Source organism: Podarcis tiliguerta, assembly GCF_965153285.1.
Source record: "Podarcis tiliguerta genome assembly, chromosome: 14".
Taxonomy (NCBI): domain Eukaryota; kingdom Metazoa; phylum Chordata; class Lepidosauria; order Squamata; family Lacertidae; genus Podarcis; species Podarcis tiliguerta.
The window spans coordinates 21,829,783-21,856,855 of NC_139547.1; the positions used below are offsets into that span (position 1 = coordinate 21,829,783).

The 27,073-nt window shown below is 42.7% G+C and overlaps 1 protein-coding gene across 3 annotated transcripts in view; it reads left to right on the plus strand.

Annotated features, from left to right (window-relative positions):
* The window catches only part of ADAMTS17 (ADAM metallopeptidase with thrombospondin type 1 motif 17), a 168,446-nt gene that overhangs the window by 87,275 nt on the left and 54,098 nt on the right, over nt 1-27,073 (plus strand). For 2 of the 3 annotated variants that reach the window (XR_014504564.1, XM_083411860.1), the window contains exons 9-16: nt 2,374-2,514; nt 3,692-3,842; nt 9,141-9,242; nt 10,875-11,020; nt 15,465-15,631; nt 16,440-16,567; nt 19,740-19,860; nt 22,875-22,949. Coding sequence is in view for 2 of the 3 variants with exons in the window: in XM_083411860.1 (XP_083267986.1) it covers nt 2,374-2,514; nt 3,692-3,842; nt 9,141-9,242; nt 10,875-11,020; nt 15,465-15,631; nt 16,440-16,567; nt 19,740-19,860; nt 22,875-22,949 (1,031 nt within the window). In the remaining variant the exon portion in view is untranslated. The remainder of the gene's footprint in view (nt 1-2,373; nt 2,515-3,691; nt 3,843-9,140; nt 9,243-10,874; nt 11,021-15,464; nt 15,632-16,439; nt 16,568-19,739; nt 19,861-22,874; nt 22,950-27,073) is intronic. The other variant, XM_083411861.1, reaches the window with a different exon arrangement.

Consider the following 27,073-nt stretch of genomic DNA (forward strand, 5'->3'; position numbering starts at 1 on the left):
GTGTATTTCATACCAAAAGCTTCAGACCTGTGATCTCTGGAAAGATTTTCAAATGTGCTATTTCTGGAATTATTTCAATGAGAAGTGAATGGGAAATTTGCTCTGTTATTTATTCGTATTTGTTCATTAGTTTATTTTAAAGCAGCAAGTGCTCGCTACCAGCACTGATTAACAGTCATTTTTAATTACATGCATAGCCGTGAGAATATATATGCTGATTGAATGGAGGCATCCCAGCTCAAAGCACAAAGGCAATTACTGACACACTGCCCCCCCTTCGCTTTAGCCTTTTAGGCATGAACAGATGTGAGGAAAAGACGGAGACCTTTGTAAAGTGGCTCAGAGGAGCCGCTTTCCCTTTAAAATGCAGCACATTGGAGGCAAGGATTACATTACCTCAGTTGCAAGGGTGCTGCATTGTTAGGAAAGGTTTGTGGGCCCTTTGCTGCATTGAAAAAAACAGTTATTCTTTACACACAACACCTATCAAGTCACAGACCATCAGCCATTAAGAAGCAGTTTTGTTATTTATTTATTTATTTATTTATTTATTTATTCATACATACATACATACAAACCCCGCCCATCTGGCTGGGTTTCCCCAGCCACTCTGGGCGGCTTCCAACAAAGATTAAAAATACATTAAAATGTCACACATTAAAAACTTCCCTAAATAGGGCTGCTTTCAGATGTCTTCTAAATGTCAGGTAGTTGTTTATCTCTTTGACATCTGATGGGAGGGCGTTCCACAAGGCGGGTGCCACTACCAAGAAGGCCCTCTGCCTGGTTCCCTGTAGCTTTGCTTCTCGCAGTGAGGGAACTGCCAGAAGGCCCTCGGCGCTGGACCTCAGTGTCTGGGCAGAACGATGGGGGTGCAGATGCTCCTTCAGGTATACTGGGCCGAGGCCATTTAGGGCTTTAAAGGTCAGCACCAACATTTTGAATTGTGCTCAGAAACGTACTGGGAGCCAGTGTAGATCTTTTACACGCCTTTCCCTGTAACTTGGTTCTTGGCTGTTATCAGATTACTCCAGACCTACCAAGTCAGATGCAGCCCACTAACCTTTGTTGTTTAGTTGTTTAGTCGTGTCCGACTCTTTGTGACCCCATGGACCAGAGCACGCCAGGCACTCCTGTCTTCCACTGCCTCCCGCAGTTTGGTTAGACTCATGTTTGTAGCTTTGAGAACACTATCCAACCATCTCATCCTCCGTCGTCCCCTTCTTCTTGTGCCCTCAATCTTTCCCAACATCAGGGTCTTTTCCAGGGAGTCTTCTCTTCTCATGAGGTGGCCAAAGTAACCCACTAACCTAACAATTGCATTAATGTCATTCCATAACTGGGCATAATTGTGGCCACAAAAACCCTGGAGTAGTGCAAAGACCCTTCGACTTGGACCAGAGAGACTTGGGTTCAAATCACTGCTCAACTATGAGGTCATTGGATGGTCTTAGGCCAGCCATTATCTCTCAGACTGATCCTATTCACAGCCCATTTGTTTTGAGGTTACAAGGGGACAGTCCCATTTACACTGTGTTGAACTCCTTGGAAGAATCATAGGAATCATAGGACTGTAAAGTTGGAAGGGACCCTGAGGATCATCTAGTCCAACCCCCTGCAATGCAGGAATGGGATGGGTTGTTTCCCTGCCTGGTTTTCTTGTTGCTGTACAAGTTTTCATTTTCCATCTAGGTAAATGTGTTCAGTGTGATCTCACTTTCAAGTTTTTGAAGGTGGTTTTACAGCTAATTATTGCATTTAAATCTGGTGCTCCTTTAAGTACAGAGCCTTGCATTGTGTCCAGGTCTTTACACAAAGGCACCATTTGAGGCCATTGGCTTCTGTGTTCACTCTTCCATTGTACCTTGTGATTGCCAGGTATTAGCCTTGTACTCTGTGTAGAGTTACTTACCTGGCTGAAACTGAAAGATTTATTTCCATTAAGCTAGCAATGACAGACAGAAATCCTCAGTTTTGCATCCTGGATCACTGATCCGAGTGACATTGCTGTGCGTAGGGAGCCCTGAAACAGCTAGATTCTCATCTCTGATAATGTAGAGTGGAAGGTGCCTATCTTGGCAGAATTGGGACCAGAGTCAAGGTGGAATGTTGTGGCAGTTCCACAAGAATGGGAAATCCATGAAGACATTGCTGCCAGTTGAGTGGTACCAGCATGCAAGCCAGTCTATGGGACTCTAGTGAAGCCACAGCTTGGATTATCTGGCTGAAAAACTCTTTTCCAGTACTTCAAATCTGCCATCTCTTAGAAATAAACAATATATTGTTACTTTTTGTAACTGAAATTGAGAAACTGCAAATGGAAGTGTCCCATTCACAGTATCGGTTTACTTATTTCCTTTTCTTCTCTGACAGCATGGGGATGAGCCATGATGATGACCACATGTCCTGTGCTGGAAGATCTCACATCATGTCCGGAGAATGGGTGAAGGGAAGGAATCCCAGTGACCTATCCTGGTCTTCCTGCAGTCGTGATGACCTTGAAAAGTTTCTCAAGTAAGATTGCTGTTGTCAGCAAAGCCTTTGAATCACAAGACACCAGTCTCTTGTCTTCTCTGCAGAAATGATGAACAATTTTCAATGGTGGGTGCCAGAAGGTGGAAGCTGTCTCCTTTGAATCCTGGGTTTTGCAGACATTACTGGCAGGAGATCAGAAACGTTATGATACCCATATTTCAGCACCTTGACAGTTTCTTGACAAGAATCCCAGTTTTGCTGTCCTTTTCAAATCAAACCTTGCCAGTGTTTTGTGACAACTGAAATATGTTGGTTTGAAGGAAGAATCCAGTTCTATGCTTTTGCAATGTTGCCATGAAAGTAATAGAGAAATGTAACATTCGTGAGTGATTCTTCTTCTTTGGGCCAAACCTGGCATAAGATATACCATGAGTCTTAGTTCTCCCATCCTCTCCATAACATTTAGTAAAAAACTTATATCATGGCATTACAAAATTATGCACTTTCCCAGCTTTCACTGCTGGCAGCCAAGGCTCTGGAGTAGAGGTAGGAAAATATAGAACGTTGTGATGTCATAAGATAAGTTTTCTACTAGATATTATGGAGAAGGAGAGCAGAGCTAGACACATGATTGTCATTTTTTGTGGTAGTCACATTTTTATCATTGTGCCTAGTTTGTTTCTTAGAATTTCTGCCAATTTCTTCCCAATTCTGAATTTGGGGAAGGTCTGAACTGGAACCAAAGTTTACCCAAAACCCTTCATAAGATTATAACCATTTCCCCCCTTTTAGCAGCTCCATTATAATCCCTTTCTGAGACCATAATCCATCAGAACATTAATTTCACGGTTAACTCTCTGGATTGTAGCCAATACATTTTGTCATGGGAATCTGATATTTGATATTTTCATTTTTATTGTGATATCGATTCTGTTAATTCTGGCCTGTAGATTTTCAATATAAGCCTCTTTAAGCACTCATTATGGACCAGAACGGTGTTGTATACCTTTTTTTACAAATCAAATACATAGCACAGTTTCATAGCAAGCTGTCACTTAAAAAGGAGGTAGTAAGTATACATAGTAGTACACTGTTGGGAGGCATGTTTTGAAGAGGTTGCTAAATTGGAAGTCCATTATATTGTGAAAATGCTGTCATTTGATGAAATAGAGCAATGCTTTCACAATGCCCTTCAAAATATGTTTTATCTCTGCAGGTCTAAAGTTAGCACCTGTTTACTGGTAACAGACCCACGGAGCCGATATGTTGTGCGACTTCCTTACAAACTTCCAGGAATGCACTACAGCGCAGATGAGCAATGCCAGATTCTCTTTGGAACCAATGCAACTTTCTGCAAAAATATGGAGGTAAGATAACCCATTTGGGACATAAACAAGCTGGGGACCGAACCATGAGGCCCCAAGCAGAGTTTTTTTAAAAAAAAGTATGCCCACAGTTTCATTTATAAGGGCAAATAGTTTTGAGATGGAAGTAAGAAAGAAATTTATTTTGTACATAGCATGTAATTCTGCGCCTGAGAACATGAACTCAACTGCAAAGTCAATGGCAGCTCTGTTATGGAGTTTCATCGCTCCCAAGGAGGCCAATTTGGGTGGCAAAATTTATTCTGGCCCCTAGACCACTGTGTGGTTTACAGAGTGGCCCTTGAGAATAGAGACTTTGGCCATTTCTCCTCTAGAGGTCGCACTTAGAATAAAGAGAGTAGTTCGTAATTCTGCTCTTTATTTAGGGAGGTAATTGTTTCAGTAAATGCCCCCCTTCCCCTTAGTAAAAAATCCAGGAACTTGAAATGTGATATAAAACAGAAAATAAGAACCATTTATATTTTTTAATGTTACATAAATGAGACGTGCCAAATTAATAAAACTTTTCACTGTGTGCTGTAGCAGAGGGAATGAACTTCAAGCCTTAACTGTTCCATTTTATTTATTCTGGATCGGGAAGGCAGCTAATGCAACATGAAAACAATGAGCACAAAAAATATTTTAAAAATCTTCCTAAGTAGTGTTTTTCGGGGAATGTGGACCACCAAGCTCGCTGTTATTGAGAGACGTTCTGAATGTGTATATCTTTAAAGACCATCCCAGGAAGTGTCTGTTAAAAGAAAGGACATTCTCAATTATTTTCCCTTTGAGAAGCTGGTTGGCTTTCCTTGGCTTGAGGCCTTTATATATACATATGTATTTTGCTGCTTGGCCTACTGCAGTAGTTTTCAACCTTCAGAAAATCCTTTCTGTGCTGCCTTCTCTTGAGGAACCCCTGCACGTCAGCTGTGGAACCCTTGAGAGTTGCACAGGATTCTCTATAGGGGAGGACCTTATAGTATTCACAGTAAGTTAACTTGAGGCATTGGCCAACAGTGGCGTAGTGTGGGGGACAGTGAGGGCATGAACTCAGATAATGCTTGTTGCTTCCCTGATTGGAGGATAGAGAGAGTGTGTGCGTGAATGTGTACAGAAACTAGTCTACTGTACAAAGGTAAAACCCACATCTGTGGTTATGCCCACTTTCCCCTCTGTCTCTGCCCACCAATGGCATGTGGCCCCTGAAATGTGGCAGAGAATGGAATATGGCCCTCAGGCTGAAAAAAGTTCCCCACCCCTGAACTGAAGCCAAGGGCAAAATAATATGTTGGGAGAGGTGGTGTACAGCCAAATGCAAAATGGTGGTTAAGGTGGGGAGTCACTATTTTTACCTGCTGTATCCTGAGCCATGCTGTGGCCTAATATGTACAGGTATAAATCTATAGCTGAAGTACTAAAGATCAAGAAAGAGAGAGGGCTCTGAGAGGTAAATTATGTTGAAATCCGACTTCTTTCAAACTAGATGTGTTAAGGGCTAGGGCTCTATCATCCAGAATATCTACAAGAAATAAGCAGAGTAGAGGAAGAGGACTAAAACGAGAAGTTGGTCTAAGTTGCAGAAAAGATTGGCAAGCTGTTTTAGCCAATATTTATCCAGTAAGACAATATATGAAAAACAGAATATAAATATAAACATTGGTTACAAAATGGAAACAAGCTTCAGTAAATCAGCCCTACTCAATTTTGTTGAAATTTGGTATTTAAAAAAGAGTTACGAAGATAACATTCAGTAAAACAACAACAGTGCATAGTTCTCTGCTTGTCCCTTACCTAGAAAGCACGGGTCCAAGACCTTGACTTTGGAGAGTCAGAGTAAAGAACAGTGTGACTCGGAGACCCACATATTTCCACATGCAAAACTAGTTCACCAACATAGGAGTGAGCCAAATTTCATTGGAAATGAATGTTCTGAAGGGATGAGCCAAATTTCATTGGAAATGAATGATCTGACAATTTTTTTAACTGTTAGATAATTTCAGTCCCCCCTGGAGATTATTCAGTAGAATGGCCTCCCCAATTCACCCTCTGCAAATTTGAGGCACAATTGTCCATCCAGTTTTAATATTGTGTAATATTATTTTACTATTGTTCAAGGAAATGGGGGTTATGGCCCCTACACTTTCTAATCCCCTCTTAATCCATGGCTTCCTCTCCAAGAATCCTGGGAACTGGAGTTTGTTAAGGGAGCAGAAAGTTGTTACGAGACCCTTAACAAACTCCAGTTCCAAGGATTATCTGGGAAGAAGCCATGTCTTTTAAAGTGGAACAAAGGTGCTTTTTATGTATGTGTGGATGTGGTATTAATGTAGAATGGAACTTTATTGTTAGTTCATGTTAAAGGGTAAAAGAGGAAACCAATACTACTGAATGGAATAAAGTCATCCTGTATGGGATTTACAAAAACCAAACTTTTAAAAATTGGTATCGTTGGGGGTAGGGTGGGGAAAACATAAGCTGGATTTCTGTCTTCTGTCACACTAAGGCAATTGTTTGAAAGGAAAATTGCAGCTCATAGAACTTACATTTCCCCCAAATTATTTGCCTTTGTACTATATCCAGTGTAAATCAGGTGACTGGAGCAGAATGTTTTATATCTCTTTTTAAAGAATTTGCTACATTTCACTTGCCCTCATGTTCATATTTCAGTATAATGGCAAAAAGATGAACCCCTTGATCCCAGCACCAGCTGTTTCCCCCAAGATTTATAGCCTTGTTAAATAGCTAGATGCAATGCACTTTGACCTTGACATTCTTCAGAAGTTTAACTTAAGGGGGGGGCATGATTATTGGGATGTGAATACTGTAAATGCTCTCTAAATGGAATACAGGAAATTCTGCTTTTCAAACTGGATCTCTAGCAAACCCTGGGATTCCTAGATATTTTATCAGGAACTCCTCAATGAGGAAACCAGCAGTACTATCCTTTTAAAGCTGTATTTAAATTGTACTTTAAATTGTTGTGGCTAGGGATTTAATTCAAGCTGTCAGCTTTCTTGGGTTGTTGTTGTTGTTGTTGTTGTTGTTGTTGTTTTGTTATTTATTGAGCCCATTCCACTTCATGGCACTTCCTTTTTCACCATTTTGAAGCTCTCTTGTTGTGAACTGCCCTGAGATCTGTGTGTGTGTGTGTGTGTGTGTATAAAATATATGTCTGTTTCAAAAAAAAGAATTCTGCCTACGTAACCAATAACAAAGTGGTGTAAAACTGAGTTATGATCCTTTTTTATTTTAAATTTAAATTTCATATTGGAGTGCTTTGTGTCCTCCCGCACTTCTGGGATCCCTGCTTTCTGACCCTGAAGGCTTCTGCCTTCTCCTTCCTTCTGCTACTGATGCTTCTCTCACCTTCCCTGGACCGATCTATGTGCCCTAGCCTTCTTGTAGGGTCTGAGCAGTTCAGCTAGTGACACTTCGGCCTTCTGTCTCTTCTGTAACATTAAGGCAGCTCAATCAGTATACCACAATACAGATCTTAACTAATTCAAAGGAAGCGTAACTGTAGCTTTGCATTGCCACACCAGCCCCTGTGGAAGTTAATTCAAAGCTGCTTGTGCTTCAGTTTCTCAAGCCCTTTTCTTATTTATAGCCATCACTTAAAAAATTATTTTTATTTGGATATCCTTAGATTCCCACATTGTATTTTACAATTCTATTTAAAGTTTCTTCTCCCTCCTTTTTCCCCATTAAGCCAGAGGGCCTTTTGACAATCAGCCAAACTGAAACCCATGCAAACATTTTTGAGACATTCCAGTAAGTGTAAAATGGGTTGTAATAAATAATAATAATAATAATATGAAAAATATTTTCTAGTAAGAGGAAAGTCTTGCAATATACAGAAGCAGTGAAACCAAACACCTAAGCTTCATATAAAACAGCAAAGTGAAAACAGTCACACTTTTTTAATAACCCAACTTACGAAAACCATAAAACCCAAGGACAGCAATTAGACATGTTATTAACTTCACATGAGGTGGGGTTTTTTTGTATGTTTTTTGGTCTCTGAGCATTAACAAAAGTAGAACTTTGCTGGTGTATTGCCATAGTGTCTCATATTGAACGTAAATGGACTGTGAAAAAAGACTCTATGAATTGAAACTGGAGACACTATATGTACTTTTCCTTGTTTATTTGTTTGTTTTGTATCACAAAAAATATTTAAGAAAAATTAAATTAAAAACACACATACATACACAAGACCCCAGTTGTATTGGTGCTTTGAGGTCATCCCAAATTGTCCTGCTAAGGTTCTCTGAGGATCTTTTTAAGGCACATTTGCAATTCAACAAATTGTGTGATACAGTTCTCCAGCCAAACAATGTCTAAAGGTAAAGGTACCCCTGACCATTAGGTCCAGTCGCAGACGACTCTGGGGTTGTGCGCTCATCTCACTTTACAGGCTGAGGGAGCCGGCGTTTGTCCGCAGACAGTTTTTCTGGGTCATGTGGCCAGCATGACTAAGCCGCTTCTGGCGAACCAGAGCAGCGCATGGAAACGCTGTTTACCTTTCCACCGGAGCGGTACCTATTTATCTACTTACACTTGACGTGCTTTCAAACTGCTAGGTGGGCAGGAGCTGGGACCAAACAACGGGAGCTCACCCCGTCACGGGGATTCGAACTGCTGACCTTCCAATAGGCAAACCCTAGGCTCTGTGGTTTAGACCACAGCGCCACCCGCATCCCAAACAATGTCTACAAAGATGCATATATTAGAGGGAAATGTGCATAGACATGCGCACATTATTGAAAATAGCATACTTACCAACATGTGTATCTTAATCAAAGCTGCCTACAGAAAGGGAAGGTAAAGGTAAAGGACTCCTGGACAGGTAAGTCCAGTCAAAGGTGACTATGGGGTTGTGGCACACATCTCACAATAAAGGCAAAGATGGGGGGAAACTGGTGCAGATTATGAGCAGAGAAGAGAGGTGTTGCAGAGACCGGGAAGTCTCAAGCTCCCATATTAATCTAAAATAAGCAGCTAGATTGTTTACGAAAAGCATCTACTTTATTTCTTTGGGGAAGGAGGAGGAGAAAGAGAAGGGCGGGGGGGATATGGTAGAAATAAAAAATGTCACATTTCCCCCAGTCAAGTGTGTGTGTGGATGCATATTTCCAGTCCAGGTGGTCAGTGCTGAAAACATAACTGTGTTGTTCTTCGAAAATATCACTGCTTAAAAATGAAGCCAGTCAGATACTTCTGGATTCACATGAGAGACATCCTCCCTCACAAAAAATCCCCGGAAAAAAGGACAAAATGCCTTTGCTTTTATGTTGGCAGCATTTGATGTGTGCTGGTCTCTGGTGCCTTGTGGAAGGAGACGCATCTTGCAAAACCAAATTGGACCCTCCTCTGGATGGCACAGAATGCGGAGCAGACAAGGTAATCCCCCTAAGGGAGAATTCAGGCCTGGTCTTTTTATTTATTTGCTGTGTCTCTATGCTGCCTGTTAACATATTTTTCTAGCCAGTCGACAGTATCAGTTTTCTAAGAGCTGCCCTTCCACTTGCTTTTCAAGACCATTTTCTACTCAGATAATGTTTGTGCATGTTTTTTTAGGAATCATTGTGTTGGGGGGGAATTAATTACATTATGGCAAATAGTTGGTGAACCTCAATACAGTAGACCAGAAACTTAAATTGGGGTTATGTTCTGGGGGTCTTGCACGCAAAGGCAAAATTGTGCAGTCAGGAAGACACACAACCACACCCTGAAATTGACACCCCATCCCTACCTGTTTAATGCTGTTGCACTGAGCAGTTAAGATCTTGGGAGCCTCACAAGGCCTTCCAGAGTCCTCATGCTACTCTCCAAAGGCTGGTAAGTGCAAGGCAGAGGGCTTAGAAATTTCCACAGCAGGAAAGCCTAGCACAGAAATATCTTTTAAAGTCATTTGCCTTGCTTTCCAGGCTCTGGGAAGGTTGTACAAGTGCTCTGGATGCTGTTTTGAAATCTCACAAAGCCCCATCTGAGGGCTTTTTTCAGGTCTCCCATTATTTATTCATTCATTCATTCATTCATTCATTCATTGGCAAAATGTGTAAAGGCTGTGATCGTGTAAGTTAACTGCATGTAAGTTTTGGGCCTACTGTACTCTTACTATTGGCAGTATCAGTATCTGATACTGGTGTCTTATTATTGTATTGAAGAATGTTCTAAGCAGCTGACTACAGGCTTCCAGATAAGGTTTCCCCCAAAAAAATCTTCCTCAGCGTTCTCTTGCTTCTCCAGTAAGCAGAGCAGGCTTGCGTCTCGGAACAGATAAATCAAACAGGCTGTCTGTCTCTTTGTTAGAACCTGCCCCAACCAGCCGGCATAGTGCTCCAAACGATTTTCCTTGCTTACATCATCCAAACTGAAATCCTACATCCCATAAACCCTTTTGTCTCTTCCCACTAACACGCAGCTGGAGGAGGGGTCCCATCCATCTCCCCCTGGCATATTTCTCGGGATGATTACTTTATTATTAGGCTGCCTATCAGTATGTTTTTTTACCATGTTTCCTATTATGTTTTTATCACTGATGTTCTGTGATTTGTTTTTAATGTTGTACACCTCCCCGAGATCTTTTGAAAAAGGTGGTATATAAATTGAATAAATAATAATACTATCACCTTAAAAGTGTTTCAAGGCCCTGATTGCAGTTTTTACAACTGGGAGGACTTCAAGAATATTTATCTCCAATATTTATTTACCCAAGAGGATATTGCCACCGCAAGGGTCCAGAACTATGGGCACACACTCCAACCATGAAGTTCATTGAGTGACCTTGTGCTGGTCACCGTCTCTCAGGGTTGATATGAAGATAAAAAGATGAGAAGCATGTTTACCGCCTTGAGTTGCCGGTGGTAATGCTGGTATATACCTGTAATTTCTCTATTTCAGCTTAACAAGTGCTTCCACTTGTGCTTAACTACATCCTTGTAGCCATTCCCCTATTTGTTTGATGGGTCTCAAAGCACCTGTGTCATTGGAGTCATTGGCCACACTATTCTAACCCCTGTTACATTCCAGTGGTGCCGAACTGGGGAGTGTGTCAGCAAAACTCCCATCCCCGAACATGTAGATGGAGACTGGAGCATGTGGAGCCAGTGGAGCATGTGCAGCAGGACGTGTGGGACCGGTGCCAGATTCAGACAACGCAAATGTGACAATCCACCGTAAGTTGCCTCATTCCAAGGAGACATTAAAGCCTGAAGGCATCTTATGTAACCTAGGACGCTGCTTTATGCTGAGTCAGACTGTTGGTCCATCTAGTTCAGTACAGTCTACCCTGACTGGCAACAGCTCTCCAGGGTATCAGCTAGGGTTATCTTCTAGTAGTACCTGGAGATGCCTGGAATTAGACCTAAGGTCTTCTGCATGCAAAACAGATGCTTTGGCTGAACCAAACCAGGGTTGGACAGTGCCTTGACCTCCTGGTCCTGGGGACCCTATGTATGCCTCCTTGAGTTTCACATAAAAGCTGTGGTATACAAATGTATTAAATAAAGTAAGCTGTGGAAGAGGCCAAAAGATGCAGCCATTACTTCAGGATGCTCCTTTGTAGCTTGGTCTGCTTTCCTTGCCATTTCCTCATTTCTTTTGTGCATAAGCTAACTCTGCAGCACACATCACTCAAAGCTGCAGCATTGCTCAAGGCCCAATTCTATGAAAAATCACAGAAATTACCATGCTGTGTGCCAATCTCATCTATAGTTGCCTAGATGGTACACACTATGTGGATATCTGGGGTCAACAAAATCTGCTTGAGCAGACAAGAAATATAGTGTGTGCATCAACTTCAGTAAAACTAAATCTCCCCAGTGCCCCTTACTTTAATGCACCAGATTTTTGCGCTGATTTTTCACATTCTTTTGCTCATGTAAGTTCTTGGCTCGTAAATGGCACGTGATCCTGTTTCACTCTCTCTCTCTATAGATTCACTTTATATTCCTGTCTTCATTCTTTGTTCTTCTGCAGCTGGTTTATTTGCTGTCCAAAACTATTGATTGAAGATTTTAAAAATACTTCGTTTGGGGAATTCAGTAATGTTGGTGGTGGTGTTCTCTGCCATGGATGGAGGAGAAAATTGTTTTTGTTCAATCTTCCAAAACAATATACAAATCAAAACCCAGCCATCCCATTTCCCTGAATTTCCCCCTAAAATTCTTACCTTTTTTGAATTTTGCACTGCTGTTCTCCAGCCGTGTAAAGAGTACAAAAATGCATATACTGGGTAAATGTGCATGCCTCAGGGAAAATAACATACAAAAAAATGTGTTGTATTAAGAAAAAGAGCTTTGCAAAAAAGTGTATATTAGGAGAAATTTACACTCAATGGTTGATGAATTTTGAGTAAGGCTCTTTTTTAAATTACTAAAAGGACAAGGGAGGAAGGGTAAAAGGAGCTGTGGCTCAGGCCCCACCCATGATGACATGTGTCTCCTATGATCCCGGAATTAGCATGGATGTCTGTGGCAGGGAAACCTGTGCGTCTAGGCGTTCCTGAGTCCTGGAGCCCTCCATTATCAGGGTTCCAGGAGCCAGAGAAAACATAAGAAGAGCCCTGGTGGATCATGCCAAAGGCCCAACTAGTCCAGCATCCTGTTCTCACAGTGACCATCCAGATGCCTATAGCAAGCCCACCAGAATGACCTGAGTGCAACAGCACTCCCCCCCTCTTTTGTTTCCCAGCAAAGGGAATGTGCAGAAGCTGGGACAGGGCTGGGGAAAACCCCGAGTCATCTGCCAGGGGCAGAGGTGAGACTTCACAGCCCTTTCTTCCCCACATTGCTCCTTCACGTGAATAACATCTGAGTGATTTGGTGGCAAAGGTGGGATAGGAATCCTGGGTTTGCTAGCTCACAGTTCAGCATCTTAGCTACCATGCTACTACTCTCTGAAGAGTTTTGTCTTCCTGTCTTTCTTCCTTCCTTCCTTCCTTCCTTCCTTCCTTCCTTCCTTCCTTCCTTTTTTCGCCGTTGATGTATTTTCATTTCTAACAGGCATTTGACTCCTTTTCAAAAAAGAGCACAAGCACACATTATGTTGGCTTGCAACAGGTTCAGCTATTCATCCATCTAGCTCAGTATTGCCTGTTCTGACTATCCATAGCTCTCTAGGGCGTCAGGCAGAGGGGGGTGTTTGTGCTACTTGCAAGCTGATCCTACCTGGTCTCCATGGTGGGCAGGGGGAAAGCCCCTCCCCCCTGAAATTACAGGGAGTTGCTGCCATTCAGAGTAAATTCTGGACTAGATGGAGCTATGGTCTGACTCAGTGCCATAAGGTTACTCCCTGTGTTCTTATTCTTTTAACTAGAGATGCCAGAAACGGAGCCTGGGGCTGGGACCTTCTGCGTTCATAGCAGATGCTCTATCACTGAGCTGTGGCCCTTCCCCAACTTCGTAGATTAAACACGTGTGTGTGTATGTTTGGTAGTGGCACGGTTCTTCACAAAAGACACTCTGCTCCTGGCATGGTGACGCAGATGAGTTCCAGCTGCAGATTGGAATCTTTTATGGAAATTCTGCCTGGCTAAGGAGGATTTAGGAATTGGATGTTTTAGGCCTTATTTAGATAACGAGGATTAGATCCCGGGAGCTTTAGCATGAGCTTCTCCCACATGTAGCATCTGAGACAGGAAAGCATTTGGGTTTGGATTTTATTCAGCGGATTCTATTAACAAGGTAACTTGTGTATACAGAGATCATGTTCCCCACCCATACTGTGCAACCATTTTGCATGCTAGAACTCAGCAGCTGTGTTAAATGTAAAGAGCTTTAGAAATCAATGAGGGTGGTAAGTGGATGTTATAAATGACAGTCCAGTGTGGTGAGTTTTGAGTTAAGGAGGGCCAGTAGCTGAGTGCTGGATCATATGTTCTGCATGCAGAAGGTCCCAGGGTCAATTCCCAGCATCTGGTTGAAGAATCTTTTGGCTGCAAAGGACCTTTGCCTCAGATATTGGACAGCTGCTACCCATTGAAGTAGATCTGTGGTTCACAAGCTCCTCCACCTCCAGACCACTTGACAAATTCTAAGGAACTTAATGGCTTACATAATAAGCGTTTTTGTTCTGTAAACCAAAGCACATGATTAATAACCGTAGTCTTTCTTTCAAATGCAGTGGGTTTGCTTGTTTTCATGAGCAAAGTCATGTGAAGTCAACTTCACATAAAGTTGTTTATCAGCTTTACTCTTGGGACAGGTTCAGCATTTATCTCACTTCTGTATTTAGACTTGAAGGTGATAAGTAATGAAGACCCCAAGTCTTTCACCAGCAGCATACTATGAAAATCATGAGCACTGTTTGTTAGCTTGTTTGATAAGCCAGCCCTACTCAAAACAGCCTGTTTCCATCATCAGGGGAAAAGTAAATAAATAATGGCCAGGGCCAAGTACAGATATTCTCAATTGTTCTGCATCCTTACAATGGAACATCTGATTGAAGCTTGTGGTCCACAGGCCAATAGTTGAAAGCCACTGCAATAGAGAGTAGTGGGCTCGATGGGCTCTTGTTCTGACTCCCCATCAGGCAGCTTCCTGGGTTACAGTGCCGTAGTCAGCAGAAAGGTACCTTTTAGAGAGGAATGAGGACTAGTGGTTTTGTTGGTTAACCTTCACCTCCCAGTTAACTGGCCAGAAAATTCTGCGGACACAAATGCTGCTTATTTCATGGCAGTGTTTAAAAAACAAACTGATTTTAGTGGTTGGGATTAAGAGTGGTTGGAGTCCTGTTGGATTGCAAGAGGGTGCATATGGTCCAGTATTCTGTTTACAACAGAGGGTCTTGCAGATACTACTGGGAAGCCAGAAGCAGGGATTAAAGGTGATGCTCCCCAAAGCTGATTTTAAGAGGTATACTTCCTCTGGGAATGGATGTTCCATTTCCCTATCATGATTAATATTTGGTAGACCTCTCCTGGGAAGTTGTCTTTCACGAGCCTTACTTTTTTTTTTTACTTTGAGAGCTCATCTAGCCTTAAAGGTAAAGGGACCCCTGACCATTAGGTCCAGTCGTAGCCTACTCTGGGGTTGCGGCACTCATCTCGCTTTATTGCCTGAGGGAGCCGGTGTACAGCTTCCGGGTCATGTGGCCAGCATGACTAAGCCACTTCTGGCAAACCAGAGCAGCGCACGGAAACACCGTTTACCTTCCCGCTGGAGCGATACCTATTTATCTACTTGCACTTTGGCGTGCTTTCGAACTGCTAGGTTGGCAGGAGCAGGGACCAAGCAACAGGAGCTCACCCTGTCATGGGGATTCGAACCGCTGACCTTCTGATCGGCAAGTCCTAGGCTCTGTGGTTTAACCCACAGTGCCATCCGCGTCCCCATCTGGCCTTAGAGCAACTCAAATTGCTAAAATTCTGCTCAGACAGACACACGTGCTTCCAAGGTCTACAGTACATTCTCCCTTTGCTAGGTTAAAAACACACACAAGTGTGTTACTTCAAATATGACAAAACAGCCCTCCTGCGTGTGGGGCCCCCTCTGGTTCATTCTGCTGAGTGGGATCCTGTAGTCTCTGCCATCTCTGAGTTCTACCCTGAAAACAGCATTGCATTTATGATCCGTTAGCTGTCTCCTGCTCATGGCTACCCATGCTTTTCTCCACTAACAGCCCTGGACCTGGAGGCAAAAACTGCCGTGGCACGAGTGTCGAACACACAGTTTGTGAAAACTTGCCCTGCCCCAAAGGGGTGCCCACATTCCGAGACCAGCAGTGCCAGACTCATGAGAGGTACACCAACAAGAAGAAAAGCCTTTGGACTGCTGTCATCATGGATGGTACATTTCTGTACGCTTGTACATTATTTCCCCCTGCCTCCCACCCTTCAGTACTGTTATTTATTTTTATGGTTTCGTTTATGTATTATTTTAAACTTACTAATTTGGAGTAACTGAGTGATATACACGTATGTGTGACAATTCATTTAGAATATATACTGTGCTGGCTTTTCAATGACGAAATAGGCCAGTACTGTTGTTTTGGTGGTGATAGCTTAGATAAGACAACTTGCTGATTTATATTTATTTTATGGTTTATTTATAAGATTTTTTGCCCACCTTTCATCATAAAGTTTCAGGGCAGGTTCTAGCAACGTAATATCTTGTTACATAAACAGATGCAACTGTTATAATTATAAAAACTAATTAAACCTGCTATTGCACTGCATTTACTTCTGCGGTGTTCCTTGTGATTGTTGGGGGCCAAGCATTCGGAATTGCATTGCCTGTGGGTTTGGTCTCCATGTTTATATAAATTAAGACATATAAATTTACATCTTTTACCATACAAAATAGTGGGTTGTATCCAAAGTAGCACTATTTGCAGGCATAAGGATTTCTGCTTGCGCAATGGAACATCCTCCCACTCTCCCCCCCGCACCCTGGTCCCCTAGATCTGAAGAGAAGGGAAGGAAGTCCCATTGCACAAGGATAAATTCTTGCACTGACAGTTCGCATTGAGTACCATCTAATCTGTTATATATCATATACCTGTCCCAATAATTTTCAAGTGCTTTGGGTACATGATATGACTAAAGTCAATATTCTTGCATGGTGTTTTGTGTGTATGTGTGTATTTGTTTTTCAGATAAGCCCTGTGAACTTTATTGCTCCCTGTTTGGAAAGGATTCCCCTGTGTTGGTGTCTGACAGGGTAGTTGATGGTACACCATGCGGGCCTTACGAGACTGACCTCTGCGTTCATGGCAAGTGCCAGGTGGAGTAACTTTTTTGTTATTCTCTCTAAGCAATAATATTTGCCTTGTGCATGACTTAACTGTGGAAGATGATAATAATGAGGATGATATGTTAAGCTTCAGCAAAGGCATTTCTGTTGGGAAAGGCTAGCGGGCAGCATAAAGTGTGTTCAGGGAATTGCTGGAACTGTGACTATGCTTAGCTGTGATTACATCCTCTTGCAGGACCACAGGGCCTCAGTTTTCAGGTTGAGAACTGTTTATTTGAAAATACCCCCACATGAAAATTATGCCCCTAGGTCACATCTTCCTGCTGCAGTGAGAATTCTTGAAAGCTAGAAGAAATGTGAATTTGCACAGATGGTGCAGTCTTTTTAAATGCAGGATATGAAGACATTAGGGACGCGGGTGGCGCTGTGGGTAAAAGCCTCAGCGCCTAGGGCTTGCCGATCGAAAGGTTGGCGGTTCGAATCCCCGCGGCGGGGTGCGCTCCCGTTGTTCCAGCGCCTGCCAACCTAGCAGTTCGAAAGCACTCCCGGGTGCAAGTAGATAAATAGGGACCGCTTACTAGCGGGAAGGTAAACGGCGTTTCCGTGTGCGGCTCTGGCTCGCCAGAGCAGCGATGTCACGCTGGCCACGTGACCCGGAAGTGTCTCTGGACAGCACTGGCCCCTGGCCTCTTGAGTGAGATGGGCGCACAACCCTAGAGTCTGTCAAGACTGGCCCGTACGGGCAGGGGTACCTTTACACCTTTACATGAAGACATTTTCATATTGAACCAAAGTTCACCTGACCATATATATGCAAAGCTAGGTTTCTATGCTAAGCATATTTTTTATTATTATTATTTCATTTATCCCACAAGATTTATATGCCACTTACATCCTCAACATGTTTTTCAAAAAGAATGGGGGGGGGGGACAGTGAAAACCAACTGTTTAGAACGTAAAAAAGTGTGAGTGTTGCCACCCTAAAAGACTGCTTTGTTTTGTTTTTTACAAATGCATTGAAGTATTATGTTGCACCTGTAACAGTGCCGGTTCTATAGATTGAAGCAGCCAAGTGGGCGTGTATGGGGTAAGGCAATCTCGCAAGTAAGAAGGTCCAAAGGTATTAAGGCAACGTTTCTCAAAGTTGGGTCTCCAGCTGTTGTTGTACTACAAACTCCCATCATCCCTGACCGCTAGTTCCTGCTAGCTAGGGATGATGGAATAACCGCTGGGAACCCAAATTTAAGAAGCACTATATTAAAGGCTTTATATACTAGTAACAACACCTTGAATTTGGACCAGTAGCACATTGGCAACTAGTGCAGGTCTCTGACCAGAGGTGTTATATGCTGACAGGGTTTCACTTCTGTCAGCAATTGTAGCAACTGTAGCATTCTGCACAAACTATAGCTTCCAAATCAAGCACAAGGGAAACCCCAAATGGAGTGCATTGCAGTAACCCAATATTGCATGATGATGTGCACTTGGTACATAAGACTTGAACAGCTGGAGGTGGTTAAGTGATGTTCTTCAAGGGTATTTGCTCAATAGCTCAAGCTTCTTCTGGGGGACGTCTAGTGCATCCTCTGGTTTCTTTGGATTCTTGTGGGTGCCAACTTGGCCAACTCCTAGGTACACCCCAACCTTCACAAACACCGTTTGCTAGCATCTAATTTATTGACACAATTTGGGGTGATGTTTTTAATCTGTAAAGCCCTCAGTGACCTGGATGAAGGCTACTTGGAGAACTATCTGACCTCGTTGTAAAAATATATCCTAAGTAAACAAAACACAGTTGCCTGCATTTCGCGCGCGCACACACACACACACACACTTTCTTTTAATAGGCATGAGCATTTTCTTCTGATTCAACTGTTTCCATCTCTGATCATTATTCTCTACTTTATACAATAATTCTCTCTTTGTAACATCCCAGCTGGTTGCTGAATTCAATAATAGCATCTTTAAATACTCTAAAGTTCTATGTGAGTGTTGGAAAATATCCAAAAACAAGAATGATTTGAGAATTGGGTTAGAATAGCAATGTTTATTAAGAGCACCTCTAGCTTCCCCTCACCCCAAGTTTTGGAATCTTGCCTCTTGTACAGTATTCTTTTTTCTTTTCTTCTTTACTTGCAAAATGTAAGCCCTTTCCCAATGGAATTTAAAAGTTTCTGAAAAGAAGGGATTTAACAACATCTAAATTTCTGTAACAGCCATCACAGATGTTTTGCAAAAGGCAGTCACCCAATATCGTAAGGCAGTGCTCCCAAGACAACAGCTAAATGGCCCTGATGTACGTGGGAGCCAAAAGACACTTAGGATGCAGTCCAAATCCCTGACCAGCAGTGGCAGGGTTTAATGGAGTATAGTAGCCACTGACTGCCTCATCCACAGCCCTTCCACCCGTGCCAGGTGAGGGAGGGGGCAGAGGAGAAAATGTAGTTCCATTACACCTGCATTGGAGTCTAAGGACGGAGGAGAAATTTGATGCAGTTTGCATTTAAAGGCAAAGCTGCCTAATTTATACTTTCCAAAACAAGCAGAACACAGTCATTTTTTAAAATTCTACAAAATATGCAATGCAGTTCTCCATGTGTACATAAATGTATATACAGTACTAGGGTAAATTGTGTGTGTAAATGCATATCATAGTGAAAATAACATACAAGCATTCATATTGGGGGGCCGGCTTTTTCTTACCGTGAATTTCAGTTTACCGATTGGGGGAATGATATTCGTGATAGGGATGACTCCCCCTTCTGGAGACAGGCAGGGTCTTCAGATTCTTGTGTCCTTTTCAGGGGGGAGGAATCATCCGGTTTCTCCAGATTGAGTGGCAGGCACTTAAGCGGAACCCACAGGTTCACAAGGGAGGAAAACACTCATATACACCGTAAGATATTAGGTGAAAACACAAAACTAACTCTCCAGAACTCCTCCCCATACCCAGCTGCAACCAATCACAACCTCCACCTAGGGTTGACAAATACTGAAGTGAATCAGGCCAGAGGAGGGCAGAATGTTGGCAAGATTCTCATTGATTTTTTTAATAGATCCATTTTGCAATTTCCCTTTCTAACAGCATCTTTGGCCCTGCCCAACAACACCTCTTCTAACATCCAGTCCCATGCTTAATCAAAACATACCCCTTTGCAAATATTTTCCATCAAAATAACGAAGAACCTCTTGTTATCATTAGAAAATCGGCTGTGATGGGATCATCGGATCAGCTGCCAAAGAAGATCGTTGCGGAATCTGCAATGGAGATGGCAAAACCTGCAAAGTGGTGAAAGGAGACTTCAACCATACTAAAGGGATGGGTGAGTAGATACTGGGCAGTCTCAGTAGCTTGGCATGGGAGAAGTGAAATGTAAAAAAGTCTGCGCCTGCAGAAGTTAAGGCATGTGCTGCATTTTGAGGGCAAAGTTATGAAATTCAACTTGTTAACAGCAATGTGATACTCAGCTTGATACAGATATTGTCTGAAGTCACTCAATTTTGATTCAGACTTTGCGGTTTCAAGACACTCTGCTCCAAAGGTCTTTACATCCCAAGGCCTTGCGCTGTCAGATTTCAGAAGGATAGCTTTGAATCTACTGGTCATTATTGTTCCCTGTGTGCTTCCATCTTGTTTCACAATGAACAGATGCATAGTCCAAAGCTCATGCAGATCAAGAGTGAAGACAAGTGGCAGACAAGGCATGCTGTGAACTACCATTTAGAATAAATGTGTGTGCCTGCCTTGCCACTGTACTATGAACATGTGGTGTTCTGATTTTCAGCCCTTGGGTGGCCATGTGTCCTACTTTATAGACAACATTCCTCCATCTAAAGGAATTTCAGAGGACAGTCCTTCACTTCAAGGTGCCGTCTGTCTGGTTCAAGGTAAAGAACCGTAAGAAAGCAGAGGACTTGAAATTGCCCAGCAACAGTTAGCAGGCCAGGCATAAAAATAACTTGGTCAGTCTTTTCCACTGTGGTGAGATGCATTGTATTTCTATGTCGATTATAATAACTAAAACAGCATGTACATGTTTTATGCAAATCTATGTGCTCTTTTTTGGCAATGCTCTACCCCCCACTTTCATTGACTCAATCGTTTTAATTGGTTGGTGCACAAGGAACAATCTTGGCTAGGGGTTTCAAAGAATTTCCAGAAATTGTTATGGGTTGTTGATTTATTATGTTAATATATTGGTTTTATTATTGCTGTTGTTAGGAACAGTGTATGTGTAACATGTTTTTGAATACTGAACGATGTTTTCTGTTTTATTAACTGCTTTGGATCCCCTTTGAGAAGGGGAATAAGTAAGGGTACAGTTCTTTAAAATAATAAAACAATTTATAAAAATGAGATCCATTCTCTTGTGCATTTCCCATTCATTGCAACAAAGCTCGTCTGGGGTTAACCGTTAAGAGTTGCAGTGTTTGGCATAATCCTAACTTGGGGCATCTGCCATGACTACTAATATCTCCAAGGTGCGCCAAGGACAGACTGTGAAATAGCATATCAGAATTTTATTTATTTATTTAGGCCACTTATGAATCACCTTTCCTTCAAAAAGAGCTCAGGGCAATGTGCGACAAGCAAAAATTTAAAATGCAATTGAATATCAGGTCAAGTAGAAGTTCTACAAGTAGAAGGGGTTAAAATACTGCATGAAGCTACATTGGAAATAACCAAGTGGTGGAGGAGGGCAGGTGTGTGTGTGTGTATGTGAACCATTTCACCAGTTCAGGTGCTACATTCTTGAAGGATGGCAGCATCATGCTTCCTTTTTTTCCTGAAAAAAATTAATGCCATAATTCACAAGGACAGTGATCGGTGGCAGTGATGGGGGGGCCTTTGGCATCCCCTCTGGTGCTGTGGTTAAAGGTGGTGGCAGCTAGAACCGTTTAATATTTTTCTGCTCTTAATGACCACTTACCTTCTTGCCTGTGAGTAGTGGTTGCAGCCTGACACGGCACCTCCTCTTTCACCCAGACACGCAGCGCTATTTTAGAATGTTTCCCCATCATTAATAGTTGGTTACTGCTCTAACCATTTCTTTTCAGCTAGCCGGGCATTCCTGTAGTCTTGTGATGGTTGCCGTTTTCGGAGCCAGGAAGGAATTTTCCTTGCTCTGCAGGGTTCGCCTTCCCCATAGCATTAGTCACAACTTTGGCGGTTTAGACCTTGGGCGGAATCCTGTGGTTTTTCATCTAATCGGGGTGTGGTGAAGTGGTGATTCACCCACCCCTATTCCATGCGGTGGTGTTAACTGGGTACCCCGTTAGAGGGGTCTGGAGGGAAGTGTCTGTCCAAAGAGCCAACTGCGTAGGCCTAGCGGGCCATAGAGCTTCCCTCGGTGATAGGGGGCCATCCACGTAAACCTGCGTTTTGCAGTGGTAAAGGTAAAGGGACCCCTGACCATTAGGTCCAGTCGCAGACGACTCTGGGGTTGCGGCGCTCATCTTGCTTTATTGGCCGAGGGAGCCAGCATACAGCTTCCGGGCCATGTGGCCACCATGACTAAGCTGCTTCTGGCGAACCAGAGCAGCGCACGGAAATGCAGTTTACCTTCCCTCCGGAGCGGTACCTATTTATCTACTTGCACTTTGACGTGCTTTCAAACTGCTACGTTGGCAGGAGCTGGGACCAAGCAACGGGAGCTCACCCCGTCACGGGGATTCAAACCGCTGACCTTCTGATTGGCAAGTCCTAGGCTCTGTGGTTTAACCCACAGCACACCCGCATCCCTTGCAGTGGAGCCACCCCCAAATAGACCCTGTCATGCCTCAGTTCCCCCAGCAGGGGGGGGCTGAGAGGGATACATGCCCAATGCCTATGCCAAAGCTTCCTACAGCTGAAATCAATAAAGTTGTGGCCGTTTAAATCCCAGACAGTTGTTGTGTCCATTCATTTTACTCAGCAGTTAGGCGCGCAGGGAGGGGGGACTGCGGCTGGGCATGCAATGTTAATTGCTGCTCTTTTATTTTGTGTTATAATAGAATGTGTTGCCTTTTAAAATATATAAATGTAAACTGTTCTAAAAGTTATATTTGAACTTGGTCAGATATTTAAATTTTATAAGAAAATAATTCATTTTTAAAAATGCAACAGGTTATAAATTTTACTTATATTGCACAATTCTGCCGAATGCTGGCGACACCTCTGCTTAGAGTTACACTTGCAGGCACTGTGTTGGATATAGCAAAAAGCTGTTTGGAATGAAACTGTGTAATATCTGCACACTGGGCTCCACTGAATGACCTCATATTTTGTGACTGCTGACTCATGAAAACAGAGTGAGTGTTGTAACTAAACCCATGCCAATTCCTTTCTTTTTCTCAGTATCCAATAGTCAATGTAAGAAGGTTTCCACGTGTGTGATGGCAAAGGCAAAGGGAGTCCCCAAGTGTTTCTCGTGTAAGAAGCCTGGTTGCTCTGTGTGGTGCTTCTGGGGTAGATGCTCTTTGGTGTTGGGTCTCTCTGTCTCTCTCTCTCCCTCTCTCCCCTCTGGTTGGATCAAAACATGGAAATGGAATTGTTCTAAAGGAAGGAAGGAAGGAAGGAAGGAAGGAAGGAAGGAAGGAAGGAAGAGCTGTTGATAAATGTGGAAGCCTTTTGCCTATATATTCAGCACAACCTGCCGGGATTGCAACCAAAATGCACACATCCCTTCTATATGAGGATCTTTTGGCTGTCCTCTGTGAAAAATCACATCTTAGGAAATTCATTATCCTTGTTTTTTGCCTTGGTCTTTCTGATGTAACGCTTAACTTTTAGAGTTGGCTATGTTTCAGCTGTAAGGGCTTATAGAACAAATAGGGTAAATTGCTAGATTATGCAGTAGTGAAGTGGCATAGTCAGAGGTGCAGCTTTCTTTCGTGATAGTCACAGCCACACACCCTCACATCCATGCCCCTTCTAAGATTATACAAGAATGTAACAACAACAACAACAATATTTATTATTTATACCCCGCTCATCTGGCTGGGTTTCCCCAGCCACTCTGGGTGGCTTCCAACAAAATATTAAAATACAGCAGTCCGTCAAACATTGAAAGCTTCCCTAAACAATAAAAATAATGAGGGATGAATTGTAATAATCAATGCTGATCTCCTTGGGTTCCCTTTTAGTTAGATCTACTATTTTCTGAGCACATACTGTGCTTTGTCTTCTGTGATGTTCCATTGTACATAACAGAACTTGCACACCTTATGTTTTCAGTATTCCTAAATGCTTAGCTTTGGAACATACAGTGGGGAAAGAGCTCCCCTTTCATGCTGATTGGCTGGAGACAGGGACACTGCTGCAGAAATAGCAGCGTATCTTTGATCCTCCCCCTGCCTTGACCCCTGACAACTACACCACTGAGTTTATGCCTTTCACCTGAGCAGCCCAGTGAGTTTATAGTCCTGATTAAAGTTTGAGTGCACCATCTCTTATTCTATGCATCTGCCACACAGGTGAGAAGCTTACACAAAGCCCAGCAGAGAGCAGCAACGGGGGGGGGGGGTGCACTTTGCTCAAGGACACGTAACCAATCTTATATGTCCCCATTTGGGGTCTACAAATGTGTGGGAGTGAGCTGGAATATTGAATGGAAAATCCACTTAATGTTTTTTAAATATCTAAGAACTGCATGCAATATAGAACACTGTTCATTAAAACAAAAATACAACATAAAACCAATAAAAAGTATAAAAGCAAATAAAACAAAGATTCGGGGAATTCATCTTAAAACAAGGCCCAATCTTATGGGTCAAGGAAAGCCAAGGCAAAAAGACAAGTCTTCACAAGATGTCTGACGCCTCTGATGGTTGCTGTATCACATTTGGCAGAGGGGAAGGGCATTCCGCAGTACAGGCAAAAGCAGAAAATGCCTGTTTCCAGGTCACCACCCTTTGATATACTGTAATTTCCCCAGATCTAAGTGATCCTACAGGCCTACAGAGGAGCAGGTAGTCTTTCAGGTAACCTGGTCCTGAATTGTCCAGAGCTTTATATGTTAGCAAGACCTTGAACAAGGTGGCTGATTGAAAGCCAGAGCAGTTCCCACAGCACAAATGCAGCATGTGCATGTCCAAATGCTCCATTCAGCAACCTTCTGAGGCTTATATTGCTTATCCCTGTTCCGTTCCCCCCATGCACGCACACAGGGTAGGACTACAGGCAGTCCCACATGCGCAAAGCCGCTGTGGGTGGGTCTGCTCTACTGGAAGTTTCTCTTTATGTTGCACCAGGACTTTTGCATCCTACATTGGTGCAATAAGGCTTGTTTAGAAATTGGGTTTTCTTTTGACCCACGCAACTTGAAACATGAGGTGGAAAGGAAAGTTATTTGCAAGTTTTGCAGCACTTACAGCCAAGGTATAATATCTGTTTCGCTGAAGAGATCACTTTCCAGAAAGATCCATACCAGCTTCTTCACTGAAAATCACACCAACATCTGGTTTTGGCTGGCTGGGGAAAACAGCTTTGCCTAGTAATAGAAATATTTCAACAACCTTGCTTCCTCCCCCCATCCCCTCTCCGGTACTTATTTCTAGCCTTCTCAGTGAAGATACAACAGGCTACCCTTCACATGTTAATCTTCATGGTGACGAAAGTCTTGGTTCTCCCTTTATCCCTCCCTTCCTCTATCTCTGCTCAGGTGTCTCCTCTAATTTGACTTCTACCATATAATTTATATGCAGGATTCTCTTCAATCGCAGCTTTGCATTCCTGAAGCATTGATGTAATGCAGGCTATCCAGAAAGATCATTGCATGCCAAAAAGAGAGAGCGCTATTCCCGAGGTGGAGCATGCTTGTGTACAGTGCTATGAATTATCAAATAATGAGATGCTCCTTCAAAGCATCGTCCTTAGAACAAAAGTGCTCTCAAGTTAGTGGATGGATGGATGGATAGGACATGTAGGCAATAGTACCATCCCACAACTGCATATAGTTGATGTTGTCAAACCTGAATCATCGGAGCCTAGAAGAATAGGCTGGATACTGTTGAAAATATGGGATGGCATAATTCTGGCACTGGGATTTAAGTTGCTCAAAGTAAAAGACTTGTTGACCTTTCTGGTGGAGAAACTGCAGGTACTAAGTGCTGAAGGAAATGTGGCTTGCATATAATGGAAAAGGTATTCAGGGATGCGGGGGTTTTTCAAATGTTGGCAAGCTTATTTCCATTAATTTATTAATCCCTCGTGAAGCAACATATGAATGAATTCTAAAGCTCAAGAGAGCAATAGTGGAAATGAGTTTGCATGTATCCGTAGTAGATTTATTGAATTTGCAACCGGATTAGATTTCTGTAATCTGTTGTTGCTAAAATCTCCAACTTTTTAATTTTTTTGTCCAAAGGAACATGCCCAAGAGTTTTACCATGAGCTCTTCAAAAAATTAGATTCAGGAGCATTGTACCTCTATTGGTGGCCAGCTGTTTCACATATTGCACTTTAATAAACCCAACAGAGAGCACCAGCCTATCCCAATTCTCTAGCTGTTTGCACCTGCAGGTGTTGTCAATCATCCAATTGCTACATCCACATTTTATATGTTCAGCTGTATGCTAGATCTGAGATTGGGCAATAGCTTTAAAGAGCTATAGTTTGAGAGCTCTGCATACTATACTATGCATTGTTGTTATCATATTGTCCATGGGAGGCTGAAGCGTTGAAGCTTGCCCCAGCTCAGCAAATGAGTTTATGGCTGAAACTGGAGCAAACCACAGGTGTCGTGCTCTTTAGCCACTAAATCTATATGCCATAATTCTTGAATGGTCCATGGAAACACAGTTCTATGGGAGTTCAGCCAGCAATGGTCCAAGGCAATTGTGAAACGACACAACTACACTGCGGTGTCTGGTGCCTTCTGGATAGTCTATATTGATTGCACTTGAGATTCTCTAAGAAACGAGCCCTATGGCCCAAAGAAGACACAATAGCAGCTAAATGCATTATTAGCAAGCACATCAATTGAAATTTATAAAAATGCACCTGTGGGGTTTTTTGTTGTTGTTGAGGCCCCAGCTTGGAAGGAATGAATTCTTACCCATTTCCTCCCTCTGTGGTCCCAATGAAATTACACCCCCCCCCCAAATCTGCTATTGCCCTCCCCCAAATGGGAGAATGGAGGTGTGTGCCTACTACCAGCTTTTCTTTCTTTTACCAGTGTGGATGCCAATGCTGCATTGAACATCATGTCTACTGTGGCCAGAAGTTCATGGCTGTGCAGATATTTTGCCAGAGATGATAAAAACTCCATTGAAGGGTTGCTTTCCCACATGTTACATGTGGGCAAACAAACTTTGAAACAGAAGATCCAGTAAAGGCAAAGCAATCGTGATTTGTAGTAATGGTGCAACCAATACCAGAATTTGAATTACATTTAAATAAAATTCATTGGGTCACTTATCAAGCTTATGAATAAACGGCTTGGCTTTCCTGCCTAAATTACATTTTTAAAGTGGCCAAAAATAAAGAGGTTTTCTCTTGTAATGTGGGGAGTGGCCTGCATTTGAGAAATTCTTCTGCTGTGGTAGATTCCCTGC